This window comes from Thecamonas trahens, assembly GCF_000142905.1.
Source record: "Thecamonas trahens ATCC 50062 unplaced genomic scaffold supercont1.33, whole genome shotgun sequence".
Taxonomy (NCBI): domain Eukaryota; order Apusomonadida; family Apusomonadidae; genus Thecamonas; species Thecamonas trahens.
In genome coordinates, this window is record NW_013657647.1 from 288,548 (window position 1) to 302,920 (window position 14,373).

Sequence of the window (14,373 nt, forward strand, 5' to 3'; positions counted from 1 at the left end):
GTCCGTCCTGGGCTGGTGTGAGGATGATTTTGGTAAAGCACCGGCGGCATGGTACGGCATCCGTCGCCCGGGCGGGGCGCAGGCGGCACGCGGGGAGCCGGCTGCCACCCGACTCTCCAGCGCCCAGCCGACGATGGGTGTGTGGATGCAGCTTGTGATGGCGGTGGTTGCGGCGGCGGTGTATGCGCTGGTGGCGCTGTCGGTGGCGCCGCCGCTGGACCCGGCGCACTGCGTGGCGCTGGCGCCGCTGGCGCCTGTGCATGCGGCGGTGTGCGGCGGCGGCGGCGGGGCGCAGGTGGCGGTGACTGTGGGCGCGGCGGCGGGGGCGGCGCAGCGGGCGGCGGCGGGAGCGGTGGCGGCGGCGGTGCGGGCGGCGGTGGCGGGCAACGGCGAGGCGGCGGCGCGGGTGGCGGTCTATGCCGACGGCGAGTTGGTGGTGGACGTGCGGGCGGTGTCGGGCGGGGCGGCGGCGGCGACGGGCGACGACGCGCCCGACGACGACCTCTTTGTCGTCTTCTCCTGCACCAAGGTCCTGGAGTCGCTGGCTGTCGCCATCCTTGCCGACCGCGGCTTCCTCGACTATGACGCGCCCATCACCGACGTCTGGCCGGGCTTTGCCCCCGGCAATGGCTCGGCCACCCTCGCCCACCTCATGCGCCACGAGCTCGGCCTGCCGGCCCTCGACCGCACCCTCTCGCTCGGCTGGCTCTCCGCGAGCTCTGATTCCGAGCGTACTGCGCTAGCCGAGACGCTTGCCGTCCAGATGCCGATGTCCGCGCCGGGCGAGCGCACCTTCTACCACGCCATCACCCGCGGCCTGTTTGTGGACGAGATCGTCCGCCGCGCCGACCCACACGGCCGCTCGCTCGCGCACTTTGTGCAGGAGGAGATTGCCGCACCGCTCGGCCTGGTTGGTGAGCTGGCCATCGGCGACGGGCCCGGCGGCCTCACGCCCACCCTCGATGCCCGCGTCGTCACGCACATTCCGCCGCACATTCTCACGCTCGCCGGCACCTACCTGCCGCAGCTCTTTCTGCCGCGCGGGCTGGCGCGTGCATTGTACTCGGACGACACAGTTCTCGACGGGTTTGAAGCCGACTTTATGGCAAGCATCGTGCTTTCGCCGTCATCGACAGCGGCGCGCTCGATCACCATCGCCGACTCTGCCGGCGAGCGGCTCAAGTCGGCGGCGGACATGGCTAACTCGCCCGAGTTCCGCGCGCGGGGCCTGACGTCGGCGGCGGGAGTGACTCACGCGAGAGCGCTGGCCAAGATCGGGTCGGTGCTGGCGGGTGGCGGTGCGCCGCTGCTCTCGCCGGCCGGCCTCGCCGCTGCCAACGCCGTCCGCGACGACGCCCCGCGCTTTGACGAGGGCTTTTGGCGGAACATCTCTTACTCGGCGGCCGGGTGGGGCATGGATCGCTTTGCCCTTTACGGCCTGCCCGACTGGGAGGGTTGGGCCGGTGCTGGGGGAGCGGTCTTCATCTGGAACCGCAAGATCAACACGGCGTTTGCCTACACCCCGTCGCTCCTCCTCCCCCGGCTGAAAAAGGTGCGCGGGACGCGGTACCTGCGGGCGTACCTCGACGCGCTCGACGCAGCGGCGGCTTGATTCTCGTTAAAGTAACGATGGCGTCTTTAGTGGTTGGACCAGCGGGCCGGTGCCGGTGGCTCCTTGGGCTTGGCCGGCGGCTTGGTCTTGGTTTGCTTGGCTTTGGACCTGGGCTTGGTTGGCACGGGCGTGCGCCCCGTGGCGGCGGCACCAAGCAGGGCGCGATGCGGTGTGGTGGTCGATTTGGCAGCGTCGCGGCGAGTGTTGCGGCCGCTGGTGTTGTTGTTTGAGGCCTTGGCCTTGCGGCCGTCACGGGCGCTCTGTCGAGACTGGGTCCGGGACCGCGGCTGATTGGTGCCAGACGGCTTGACCGGACCGTTTGTGGCGTCCTTGCGCTGCTGACCACGGCGCCTGTTGTTAACCTTGCCACGCGACCGGTTGTTCTGCTTCGAGGACGGGCTCTTGCCGTTGCGCTTGTCCGGCGTCGACGTGTCTTTGCCTGAGCCCTGCGGCTTGGTTTTGGGCTTTGCGCTCGTTGTGGCCTTCCGCTGCTGCGAGGCTTTCTGGCGGGCGGAAGCGGCGTTTTTGCTCTGGCCGTCCTTGTTGTTGTTGTTGCTGTTGTTGCTGTTGTTGTTGTTCTTGTTGTTCTTGTTCTTGTTGTTGTTGTTGTTCTTGTTGTTCTTGTTGTTCTTGTTCTTGTTGTTCTTGTTGTTGTTCTTGTTGTTCTTGTTGTTGTTGTTGTTGTTGTTGTTGTTGTTGTTGTTGTTGTTGTTGTCCTTGTTGTTCTTGTTCTTGCTCTTGTTCTTGTTCTGGCCGCCCTCAGTGCTCTTGCCAGGCCCCTTGTTGCTTTTCTTGCCCTGGCCACCCTTGCTGTTCTTCTTGCCCCTGCCCCTTCGGCCTCTCCTGCTTCGGCCGGCCTTTGGTGCCGGTGGTTCGGACAAAGGAGTGCTAGCAGCTGCAGCTGCCTCGCCATCGGCCACGGCCTTGGCCTTGCGGCTGAGAACGGCATCGGCAGCGGCGTTGAGGGGGGTCGCCATCTCGGGTGCAACCGACCCGTCGTTCATCCACTTGTCCATAGCAGACTCGACCACAACATTCGTTGCGGCGTCGGCTGCCTCGCTCCTGTCAGGCCCGGTCTCGGTCTTGGCAACGGTGTCGGTCCGGACCTCGGCCTCAGCCTCAGCCGCGGCCGGTAGGTCAGCCGCAGCCTCGGTCTCGGCCTCGGCCTCGGCCTCGGCAGCCTCGGCCTCGCCATCCTGAGACTTGGCCGTAGCAGTAGCTTCAGCTTCGGGCTCAACCTCAGCCTTGGCCTTGGCCTGAGCAGCAGCCTCAGCCTCAGCCTCAGCCTTGGCCTTGGCCTGAGCAGCAGCCTCAGCCTCAGCCTCAGCCTTGGCCTTGGCCTGAGCAGCAGCCTCAGCCTCAGCAGCAGCCTCAGCCTCAGCCTCAGCCTTGGCCTTGGCCTGAGCAGCAGCCTCAGCCTCAGCAGCAGCCTCAGCAGCAGCCTCAGCCTCAGCCTCAGCCTCAGCCTTGGCCTGAGCAGCAGCCTCAGCCTCAGCCTCAGCCTCAGCCTTGGCCTGAGCAGCAGCCTCAGCCTCAGCCTCAGCCTTGGCCTTGGCAGCCTCAACCTTCACCTTTGCCCGCGCATCGGCAGCGGCATCGGCATCAGCCACGGCAGCGCGGACAACGTCCCATTGGCGCAAAACGGCCTGAGCAGACTGCGCAATGTCGCCGGCGGAGTCGTCCTCGGCAGCAAGGACGCCCTTGACGGCGTCAACCAGGCCGCGCCCGGCAAAGGCAGCCGCAACCTTGCGCGGCTCGGCCAGCTCCATCTGCAGCGAGGGGTTGGGGCGGGGTGAGTGGTTGGGGGTGGCGCAGCAGAGCGGGGAGGGAGGGGGACGACAAGGGTGCTGGTCGCGTACCAGGTGCGCCAACACACCCAAGGCACGCTCCATAGCCATGCGCGCAGAGCGGTCGTCGACAGCCGAGGTGGCGGACGGGTCGGCGGCGGCAGGTGGGCAGCAGAGCGGGAGCAGGGCGTCGACAAACCGCGGCGAGGCGAGGAGGTGGGTGGCCACCGTCGGCTCGGACACGATGTTCAGGGTCAGTAGCGGCGCAATGGCCATGAGCGCCACGCCCGCGTTGCTCACAAGCTCGTCCTCGAGCTCCTGCGCCTGCGCCTGTGAAGTCATTGCTTGTCAAAGTCTGCGAGGCGTGTGTCGCTTGTTGCTGCGTCAGCCCTGACCGCGACCTGGCGCAGCGTCGTTGGCTCCGCCACGAGCGAGCGAGGGCAAAGATCATCATCACGCTTTCGGCATAGCGCTCCCAGGACGGTCCGAGGACGATTTTAAGGGGCTTCCCTGGACGCCCGAGTGTGTCCCGAGACGTCCACGATATGAACGGTCTGAGAACGTTCTCAGGAGCGCAGTAGTTCGACGGGGTGGCTGTAGGGGTAGACGACTGGCCCCAAGTCTGCCACGAGCAAGAGCTGACAAAAGAACAACTTTCGATTTCGACCCACACATGGCATACGTGTATTGGCTATTAAATATATAAATATCTATAATTGTAAAGTTATCATAAAATTGTTCAATTTATGTATTTATCAATATTTGCTTTTGTTCAATTATATTCATATATTTACAGTCAAAAATGCATTTGTTTTACATATTTTGCTTGTACATCGTGGAGGTCGAGTGCTCGGCCGACGTCACGGCCTGAGGCACCCATCGCAAAGCCTCACTCTCTTACCACCCCATCCTACATTTGGTACGCATGCTTAAGACCCTCATCCTTCCTTTTGATACGCTCTAGCTGCTTTATAGCACTCAAACAACACAAAAAACATGTTGTCGGGCCGCCCGCGCTACGAGTCCGCCACGTACTGTCGTTCATCAGGGCAACGACACGCGATATTCAACTGCACTTTCCCTTTGACACATCTCCATCCTGCCCGATCCTCATATCCGCTGTGCTGTATCAAGCTTCGCCGAAGCCCCTGCGCGGCCGCCGGCTGCCGGCTAACTCTCGCGCCAGCACTCGACCCCATTTTGGCGCGCTCTCCCAAACTCATGCTTGCGGCCGGCCAGCGGGCGATTCCCGCAAGCAAGCCACACGCAGTAGCGGCCAAGGGCGGGCGGGTAGCGGCTAAGGGCTACGTTCCGCCCACAGGCTCGACCGCCCGCCCCGTGGCCGACACCCAGCACGTGCCGCCGCTCTCCGCGCCTGCGCCGGGCGCCGCCAGCCTCGGCCCCTCGCTCTCCGCGCCGCACAAGTACCGCGCCACGACCCAGACGCTGGCAGGCGTGCGGGCACGGCGCAGCGACAGTACCAGCAGCGCTGGCGGCGGCAACTCGCACGAAGAAAGGCTCAAGGCCGCGCTGCTGGCGGAGCGCTCGCGTATGGGCACGCTGTACTCGCGGCTGGCGTCGGCCGAGCCGGCGCCGGCAACCAACGGCGGAGCGCTTCCTCCGCGGGTGGCGCCGCCGCTGGGCGCGAAGCCGGCACCTGACGCGCCGGCCGCCCACTTTGGCAAACTTGGCACAGTCCGTCTCCAAAAGTATGTGCAGCACGTGGCCGATCGGACCCAACGTGCGCTGGACGCGGCCAAGGCCGGCGAGGCCTCGTCGCTGCTTCGCCGCGAGCCACGCAAGAAGCTCAAACTCAAGGATTTGGCTCCGCTGCGGCTGCGCGACCTGGACGTGCCGGCCGCCACACGCTCACCGAGCCGCCATCCGTCGACGCTCCCCCACTGGGTCTCGTTTGCGCAGCCCGAGACCGCGCCGCGCCCGCACGCCTCGGTCCTTGATCCCCGCGCGACACACACACTCGACGAGGCTGTCCGCTCGGCCCGTGTCTTTGATGTCGGCGGCGAGCCTCAGGCCGGCACACATGCACCGCAGGCGCTCCGTGCCAGCCGAACGTCGCCTGGACGGACGCGCCAGCCGGCAGACCACGCAGCGTGGGCCGGGCGCGCTTCACTCGGCCCCGACGCCCGCCGGTCGTCACCGGTCGCCCGCCCGCCCAACCCGGCGCAGCCGCCGTCGTTGGCGCCGCCCAAGGGCGAGTTGCTGGGCATCTCGGGTCGGTCTGCGCGCAAGGTCCGCTTTGCCGCCGACCCCATCGCGGTGCCGAGCGGCGCCGCCGCAAAGCCCGGCCCGGTGAACGGGCCGGACGCGTTTGGGCCTGCGCAGGCTGCGGCCGCAGCAGTCTCGCGACTGGCGCGGGAGGCCGAGGCCGCAGCCCACAATGCCGTAGCGGTGCTTGATAACCGCGAGCGGGTTCGCGAGCGTTGCGGCCTATCTCCTTCGGCCATCCGCCCCCGTGAACGGGCCCAGCTCGGCCCAGCCTCGGTCAACATGGTTCACTACAGCCTACCGGCAACTGCACCCGAGACACCGAACCGGATCCGCGCCGGTGACCGTGTCGCGCTGGGCGACGCGCCGCAGGACGCGCCGCTGACACAAGTCGACCTGGCGGGGTCGCTGCGCGAGTTGCGCTCACGCCCGGCGTCGGCGCCGGGCCAGCCACAACAAGTCGTCCGTAACCTAAGCGGGCGGCGAATGCCGAGCCCAACACCGGGCCAGCCGCCGCCACCGCGTGAGCGGCTTCGTGACATGGTCGACACGCGCATTGCCAGCAAGCCGCAGCCAAGCGCGTCCCCGCTGCGTGAGCTGCGGGCCAGTCTCAAGTCGCAGCGGGCATCGCTGCGGGCGAGCCAAGCGGCACACCCACTGAAGAAGCCGCAGACCCGCTGGACGGCCGACGAGCCGTCGCCGTCGCTTGATGCTGCCGCCGAGGTCGCGCAGCTCGAGTCGTTTGCTGCCATGCTAGAGGCTGAGCAGGCAAAGCTGTTTGAGGAACTTGCCGGCCTCCACAACAGCGAGGTGGCCGAGTGGGAGGCGCTGGCGGTGGCCGAGTCCGAGGCACGAGTCGACCGCTGCCAGGTCCTGGACGAGATGGTTGGCCTGGCTGGCTCGAGCTCGGTCGTCACCGCGCGCCCAGCCTTGATGGAGACGCTCAAGACTTTGCGCAACCGGCTTCATCAGCCGCGGCTTCCAGCGTACACGTACGTGACGCCGCTGCTGGCGCAGGCCCAGATCAGCGGCGAGCTCGACGCACTCCCGCTCGCGGACAGGATCGAGTTCCTCGCCGCACGCGACGCACAGCTACAGAGCGAGCTGGAGGCCATGGATACCAAGACAGCGTGGTAAAGTGGAAGCTACTCACTCTTGCGCGGTAACGAAGTCGCGGCCGGGGCCGACTCGGCCGTCGGTGACATCAATGTGTGGCCAGCGACGAGGATCATGCCCAGCGACGAGACAAACGAGAGCAGGCTCACCACGCCCAAGGCCCGGGTCGGTGACTCTGCCGACGACTTGATCCAGCGGTAGTGGAAGAGGACCGAGCCGACGCTATGGGCGTCGTCGTCGGCTGGCGGCGACCAGCCAGCAGCGTGGTAGTCAACGTCGGCGACCACGCCGGCGATGCGGCCGTCGACCACGTTGAACGAAAAGGTGACAAAGGCGGCGCGATGCCCACGGCCGTCCGACAGCGTCAGCCACTGTGTGGCCTGCGGCGCCGCCCCATATGTCTCACCGCCGCCAAACAGGAACGCCATCTTGTACGGCTTGCCGCCAGTGGCAGTCGGCAGCAGTGACAGCGCCGACAGCTTGACCGATCGCTCGACGCCAAACAGCGGTGTGTGGTCGTGGATGACCTCGGTCCAGTGGCTCTCGCGCTGTCCGTGTCCGTGTCCGTGTCCGTGTCCGTGTCCGTGTCCGTGTCCGTGTCCGTGTCCGTGTCCGTGTCCGTGTCCGTGTCCGTGTCCGTGTCCGTGTCCGTGTCCGTGTCCGTGTCCGTGTCCGTACCCAAATCCGTACCCATATCCGTACCCATATCCGTACCCATATCCGTACCCATATCCGTACCCATATCCGTACCCATACCATGTTCATATCCGTGTCCATCCCATGCCGATACTCGCACCCCCACAATGAGTACCCCTCCCTGCCCTCCTCCTCCCCCCTCCCCCCCAACCCCAACCCCCTCCCCGCGTACCGTGCCCACCTTGCTGCGCACCAGCATGCTCACCCGGTCGCCCTCGCGCAGACCCTCGCCCGGCGCCACACACACCACCGCCGCCAGCCACACCACCGCCGCCAGCCATGTCGCCACTCGCATTCTGTGGGAGAGGGAGGTGGTACCACGCTGCGGCCTCTGCCCCACACCGCCCGCCCGCCCACCGACAACCGAGCCTGCCTTCATTCGCCGGGACAAGGCACGCCTCGTACACAGCACGGGCAGCGGCAGGCCGATCGACTCATGCGCACGTCACGCGGGGAGATCAGCGCAGGGAGATCAGCGCACTGCAGCACGACGAGTCATGCCGCGCAACCACCGGCGCCAGGTGACCGCTCCGTAGCGCTCGGGCTACACATACGTGGAGAAGTACGCGCTGCGATGGAGGGCATCGGCCAGCGACGCCATCGGCGGCGAGGGAAGCCGCTTTCGTCGGCCGGGCCGCCTCTTGGCTGATGCTGACGCACGCGGGCGCTCGTTCGATTCGTCTTCGGTGCGGTCGACGTAGTCTTCAGCCCGGACCGCGCGACGGTGCGCAGACGCCGGCGGCGGCGTGCAGCTGTGGTGCAGGTGGCGGCGGCGGCTCAGCTTGAACTCGGCATGCATTGGCGGCGATGCATCGCAATCATAGTCCGAGCTGCACCTGCTCTCGGCGCCGGCTGCCAGCGCATCATACACCGATAGCCTGCGGTGGCACCGACGTGCGGCTGATCCGGTCGACGACGAGTCGAGCTCCGATGACGAGTCCGGCGTGGACGACGAGTCGGGCGTGGACGGCTCCGGTGACGACGAGTAGGTGACCGAGGTGACGCCACGCGAGACCCACGCGACCGCCAGCGCAGTGCCCTCGACCCGCCCAACCTGCCCGACATCAGTCACATTGCGCTTCCGCCGCTGCCGCCGCTGCTGCCGCCGCCTCGCCCCGCCGCCGCAGCAGCCTTCCCCGCCACCGCCCCTTCCCCCCGCAGCCCGCCCGCCGCCCCGCTGCCGCCGTCTGCTGCGGCCTGCCATGTCGGCGACAGGTGCCGCCCGCCACCGCGCCAAGCGCCGGATCGAGCCATGTTTACGACGAGAGTGTGCGATGGCGATGGTGCAGGTGCCGATCAGCGCAGCTCGACGCCAAGATCGGCGACGACGGCAATGCGGAGCTTGTGCTGGAGCGAGTCGACAAACTCGTTGGTGAGCGTCTCGTCGTGCGAGCGGTAGTTGATGCGGAAGCAGTGCGAGACAAGGCCGGTCTTGGGATGGGTGAACTCGTCGATGAGGGCCACGTCCTCGATGAGGTCGCCGCCGATGGTCCGCGCAAGCTCATAAAAGTCGTTGACGTGGTACGCACCGTCGCCTGCCGGGAGCCAGAACGAGACGTCGCGGTACGAGGGCGGGTATTTGGAGTACGGCTTGAACTGGACGAGCTCGCGCGAGGTGAACTGGTTGTGGAACCGCTCGTCGGTCGACCAGAACAGCCGCACGTCCGGAATGTTGAACAGGATCATGGCCAGCCGATCGAGGCCGAGGCCGTATGCCCAGCCCACAGACCGCTTGGCGGCGTCAGCGCCGAGCCCGCGGGTGAGCACGTCCGGGTGGATGATCCCGCACCCGAGCGTCTCCAGCCACGCGTCATTGTACAGCACTTCCAGCTCCCATGACGGATGGGTGAACGGGAAGTAGTCCTCGTTCCACCGCACCTCGAGCTCGCCCGGGAAGACCGACTCGACAACCTTGAGTAGCGAGCCCTTGAGATCGGCCTCGAGCCACGCCCCGATTGCCGCCTCCGAGCCGAGATCGTGCGTCGCTGCCAGTTGCTCCTTATCAAACAGCTGCACGCCCTCGGCCTGATGGAAGACCGGGTAGTGCGAGGCATCGATCTCATCGCGCCGGTACACATCGCCAAACACCGCGTACTGCCGATGCCCGGCACGCATCAGCTCAACCTGGTGGGCAGACGTGTGTGTCCGCAGCACCGTCTCGCTGTTGATGTAGTACGTGTCCGACTTTGACCGCGACACATGATCGGCCGGAAAGCCGAGCGAGTCAAAGTTGGCCGCCGTCGACACCACTGGCGACAGCGCATCGACCACCACCGTCTCCGCCGGCAGCGCCGCCACAATCCGCTCCTTGATCGTCGCAATCGGATGGAAGCCTGCGTTGTGCAGCTTGGCATCCACCTTGGCCAGCACGTTGTCTGCCCGCACGCCCATCCATCCGCCCCGTGTCAGTCCCACTATGCTTCCCCCCCCCCCCCCCACTCGCCCTCCCCCCGTCTCCCCTCCTCCCTCCTCCCGCCCGTACCGGGGATGTTGCACACGCTCTTGTCGACCGCAGCAAGCACCTCCTGCGCCACAGGTCCCGCCGCCCCGCTCTCCATCCTCCGCACACCCTGCCACACCGCTGCGCCTGCCCCGGCCGCGGCTCTCTGCCCGCACCCCGCCATCCGCGCCACAGCCATCCGCAGCATGCCCGGCAGAGGGATCGCAGTCGAGTGCCGCGTCCGCCCGCCCGCCCACCCCGTCGGGCTCTCGCCCAAGCAGCCGGCCCTATACAGGCGCGCGCGCTCCCCATCCAGACCAAAGGACAGGATCAGGGGAAAGGGCGCGGTGGTACTGTATCCCCCTCTCCCCCCGCTGGGCCCATATCGATGCCGCTGTCGTGGATGATGGCGATCCCCCTTGGCCGTACCCCCCCGAATGCCTCACTCGTCCGGCCGGCCGGCCACCCCCATCCGTCGCCAGGCCACGGGGTGCACCCCCACACACACACCGCCAGTGCCACCGGCACCACCGCCGACGCTCCTACTCCGCCACTCCACTTGCCCCATGCTCCGCCTCGCCTTCCGCCGTGCCGGCCCTCCTGTCCGGCCCTGGGCCCGCGCCCTGGCCTCTCCTGCCCGGCGAGCCCTCGCCGCCCCCCCGGCCGCCTCCGAGGGCAAGCCGGTGGCCCTCCCGCCGCACATCCGTGTCCGGGAGCTGGCCAAGCTGCTGCGGGTGCCGGCCAAGAAGGTGGCGGTTGCTGTGGCCCGGAAGCGCGGGCGCAAGTACCACTACACCCAGCGTGTCGAGGGCCGCGAGGTGGCCGTGGTGGCGCCCTCGCTCCGGGCGGTGGTCATCGACTACGCCTCAGCTGCCGAGCTCGCTGCTGCCTTTGGCTACCATCCGATCCCGCTGGAACTCGGCCCGGTTCCGCCGGCTGCTGGCTCGGCTGGGCACCGCCCCGCATGGCTGGCCTCCGAATCGCTGGCCCGCGTTCCGGTCGTTGCCCTCATGGGTCACGTCGATCATGGCAAGACCACCCTGTGGGACGCACTGGCCGGCTCGGATGAGGCCGGCCGCGAGCCCGGAGGCATCACCCAGTCGCTGCGAACGCTACGGCTGCTGCTTCCGCGGGATGGCGAGGGCGATGTGCTTGCGCCGCTCGGCCCGCCGGAGATCGATGGGCCAGACGCCAGCTACCGCAGCGATCACTCGGTCCGCGCTGGCTCGTACCGCACCCCGAGCAAGGCTGAACGTGCTGAGCGCAAGGTGGCATGGCGGAAGCGAGTGGAAGCAGCCCGCGCTCAGGAGCAGGCGGCGCTGGCGGCGGGGAGCCACGTGCCGCTGACGGTGGTGGATACGCCCGGCCACGCGGCGTTCTTCCACATGCGTGAGCACTCAGTCCTCGCCCTTGATGCTATGGTTCTTGTTGTTGACGCCACCCAAGGCATGGGTGAGCAAACGCTGGAGGTGCTGACGGCAGCGGCGGTGGAGAAGCTCCCGGTGTTTGTCGTCGCCAACAAGATGGACATGCTGGGCTCGGGCGAGGCGGCGCGCGGCGCGATTGCCGGACTGCTTGACCAGCTGCACGCCTTTGAGCCTTTTGCTCCGCTGCCAGATGCAGACACGCCGCTGCCGCCGGCGCCAGGATCACTGGACGTGCTCAATCCCCAGCTGAGCATTGCCGGAGTGTATCCGGTGTCGGCCAAGACCGGGGGCGGTTTGCGGTCGCTAGTCGGCGACCTTGCGGCGTTTGCCGAGGGCGCGGCAGCGCCCGAGACTGCAAGCAGCGCCGATGCCGAGGTCAATGCTGTGGTTCAGGCGTCTGCAGTGGGTGTGGTGGTGGAAGCGTCGCTCGAGCGTGCGCGCGGCTCTGTGCTGCGAGTGGTTGTGGCCGAGGGCGAGATCAAGAAGGGCGACACGTTTGTTTGTGGGGTGCTCTCAGGGCGGGTGCTCAATGTGACTGACGCGACGCAAGTTCCGCTGGCTGCTGCCGGCCCGGGCGAGGGCGTGGAGGTCATGGTCTCGATCCGGTCGAGCATCCGCGGCATTGACTCGATCAACGATGCCATGCCGCTGGGTGAGGCGCTGTACGTGGTGACGCCGCAAGACGCCAAGGTTCTGCTGCACTACCGCGAGGCGAGCGCCGACTGGCAGATGAACATCGAGACCGGCGAGGTGGTGGGCAGCGGAGCCGACGAGGAGGATGCTGTCGCGAGCGTGGATGGGGCCAAAGACGAGCTTGCTGTCCCGAGCGGTCGGTCTGTTGTGGTGAAGGCGAACACTGGTGGGGCTCTGCTGACGCTGGTGGACGCGCTGCGCAACGCGGGCATTGTCGTCGTGCACTACGGGGTGGGCGACGTGACGCCCACGGATCTGGAGCACGCAGTGGTGGCCGGCGATGCGACGCCTGTGCTTTGCTTCAATGTGGGTGCCAAAGGAGATGTGGCGGCGCGGGCCAAGCAGCTCGGGGTGAGCGTCCGCGGTTTTGACGTCTTCTACAAGCTGCTGGCAAATGCAGGGGTTGACGACGCCGAGACGGCGAGTTAGGCGCGGGCCAGCGGCGGCGGAGCTGCATACGCCGCACCACAGGTGCAAGGCGTGGTGGAGAAGCCAACAGCGATTGGGACGTGGTCAGAGCCGCGCTCATCGTTGGGGAGGCCAGTCTGGCTGTTGAGGGCGACGACAGTCGGAATGGCCAGGAGATGGGTCGGGCAGAGGCGCGGGCTGCCTTGTCCGTGCGACGGCGGGCGCCAAAGCAGGATGTGATCGAGGCAGAGGTTGAGGTCGCCGCAAAAGGTGGTGTAGAGCGGGAATGAGCTGGTCGGGATGCGCAGGTCGGGCGTGGCGTAGTCTGTGACGGGGCAGCGCCCGGTCGCAGCCTTGTACGCCTGGCAGTATGCGCCGTACGGGGCGACAAGGCGCGGGCAGGCAGCGAGGCTCTTAAGAAGCTCAGGCGCCTTGCGCTCACGGTGGTCGCGAACGTGGAGCGGCACGTCTGCGGTGGGATGCAGCTCCTCGGGCGGCGGGATGTCTGCGCCGGACGCCGCCATCTCATTGAGGGTAATCGACTTGATAACGTTGAGCGACGCCGCCCGCGGCGAAAAGTGGTCCGCAGGCGGCATAAAGGCGCGGCCAGGAATGGTGTCGATGAGCTGGGCCGCGTCGGGCTCGACCATTAGGCGGAAGACAGTGTTGTCGGGCGTGAGGTTAAAGTCACCAGCGAGAACAACAGTGTAGTCGGGCGGGTAGCGGGCGGCGACGGCGTCAAGGGCAGCGAGAAGGTAGTCAACTTGGACGAGCTTGATGAACGGATAGCGCGGGTTCCAGAACAAGTGACCGGTGTAGACGATAAGCTTGGCGTCCGGACGCGAGGAGTGCTCAAGGACGACGATGAGGCCGACGTTGTGACGGGTGAGAACCTCGGCCTCAAAGGCGGCAGCCTCGGTGGCGTCGATCTGGCCCGAGGCCTCGACTTCTGCGCGCATGACCTCGGCAAGATCGTCAAACGAGATGTCGATGCGCTCAACAAGGTTCCAGCGGTCCGGGTGGAAGGCGATGGCCGAGCCGTCGGCCTTGCCCGGCTTGGGCATGTACTCGGAGACAAGGCCAAGCTCATCATGGAGGGCGGCGGCCCAAAAGTCGTCGTAGTGGTCCATCTCCTGGAAGCAGAAGATGGTGTCTGCCGCCGGTGTCGTCTCGCTCGCGCTCAGCTCCACCAGCTCCTCCATCAGCCGCTTCCGCCGCGACTTCCACTTGAGCGCCGCCTTGGAGGCGTAATCAAAGATGTTCCTCCGCACCAGCGCCTGCGCCAGCACGTTGTACGAAGCCACGATGACGTCCGGCCGGCTGGCCGCCCCGGCCCCGGCCCCGTTCCCGTCCGCGTCCCCGTCCCCGTCCCCGTCCCCGTCCGCGTGCCCGCAGCCCGCGCCGTGGGCAGTGGCCACAGGCAGCAAGTGCGGTGACTCTATTCTGCTGGGCTCTACCAGGGGCGCTTCCTGTGGCGGTGTGGGCTGCGTGGGTGGCGGTCCCTGGCTCTGCGTGGGATCCATGGCGAGTGGTGTGTTGGCCGGCGGTGGAAGTACCCAGCCGCCGCAGGCCGCAGGCCGCAGGCCAGCAGGCCAGCAGAGCAGCCGATACCCCCCTCCCTCCCCACCCCGATCCTCTTCCTCAGCCCTCAGCCATCCACTCTACCCGGTTTCTGATCCCCATCCCCGATTCCCTCCCTGATCACCCCTATCCCCCGTCCCCCCCTGTCGCCCATCCCCCCTGTCGCCCCCGTCCCTTCTGTCCCCCCAGCTCCTGGCCCGAGCGAAAGGGCGTATGGCGGTGGGCATGTGGACTTCCAGCTGGGAACGAAGTCGATGGTCGATGCATCCTGGAGCGGTGCGGGAGACACCCCCTTGGCCATAACCTAAGCCTGGCGATCTCGAGGCCGACACTTGGGGTCAGCTCCCTCTTTGGAAGTTGCCCACTACTAGGATGGATGTAGTGAAC

General features: G+C 67.0%; 6 protein-coding genes across 6 annotated transcripts; 2 read left to right on the plus strand and 4 right to left on the minus strand.

Moving 5' to 3' along the window:
• Positions 1-145: 145 nt before the first annotated feature.
• Positions 146-1,612, plus strand: AMSG_06545 (esterase; the record flags this gene model as incomplete). The annotated part of the gene is made up of 1 exon (XM_013900938.1): positions 146-1,612. The coding sequence occupies one exon, from the start codon at positions 146-148 to the stop codon at positions 1,610-1,612; it is 1,467 nt and encodes a 488-aa protein (XP_013756392.1).
• A 26-nt stretch (positions 1,613-1,638) lies between these two features.
• On the minus strand, positions 1,639-3,741 carry AMSG_06546 (uncharacterized protein; the record flags this gene model as incomplete). Its single annotated transcript, XM_013900939.1, has 2 exons — positions 1,639-3,381; positions 3,472-3,741. 2 exons carry the CDS (start codon positions 3,739-3,741, stop codon positions 1,639-1,641), a joined length of 2,013 nt encoding a protein of 670 aa, XP_013756393.1.
• Positions 3,742-6,770: 3,029 nt separating this feature from the next.
• AMSG_06548 (uncharacterized protein) lies at positions 6,771-7,732 on the minus strand (the record flags this gene model as incomplete). The annotated part of the gene is made up of 2 exons (XM_013900940.1): positions 6,771-7,289; positions 7,610-7,732. The coding sequence occupies 2 exons, from the start codon at positions 7,730-7,732 to the stop codon at positions 6,771-6,773; spliced, it is 642 nt and encodes a 213-aa protein (XP_013756394.1).
• A 1,001-nt stretch (positions 7,733-8,733) lies between these two features.
• On the minus strand, positions 8,734-9,995 carry AMSG_06549 (phenylalanyl-tRNA synthetase class IIc family protein; the record flags this gene model as incomplete). The annotated part of the gene is made up of 2 exons (XM_013900941.1): positions 8,734-9,812; positions 9,920-9,995. The coding sequence occupies 2 exons, from the start codon at positions 9,993-9,995 to the stop codon at positions 8,734-8,736; spliced, it is 1,155 nt and encodes a 384-aa protein (XP_013756395.1).
• A 448-nt stretch (positions 9,996-10,443) lies between these two features.
• Positions 10,444-12,368, plus strand: AMSG_06550 (translation initiation factor IF-2; the record flags this gene model as incomplete). The annotated part of the gene is made up of 2 exons (XM_013900942.1): positions 10,444-12,307; positions 12,343-12,368. The coding sequence occupies 2 exons, from the start codon at positions 10,444-10,446 to the stop codon at positions 12,366-12,368; spliced, it is 1,890 nt and encodes a 629-aa protein (XP_013756396.1).
• A 54-nt stretch (positions 12,369-12,422) lies between these two features.
• On the minus strand, positions 12,423-14,287 carry AMSG_06551 (hydrolase; the record flags this gene model as incomplete). The annotated part of the gene is made up of 2 exons (XM_013900943.1): positions 12,423-13,725; positions 14,220-14,287. 2 exons carry the CDS (start codon positions 14,285-14,287, stop codon positions 12,423-12,425), a joined length of 1,371 nt encoding a protein of 456 aa, XP_013756397.1.
• Between the last annotated feature and the right edge of the window lie 86 nt (positions 14,288-14,373).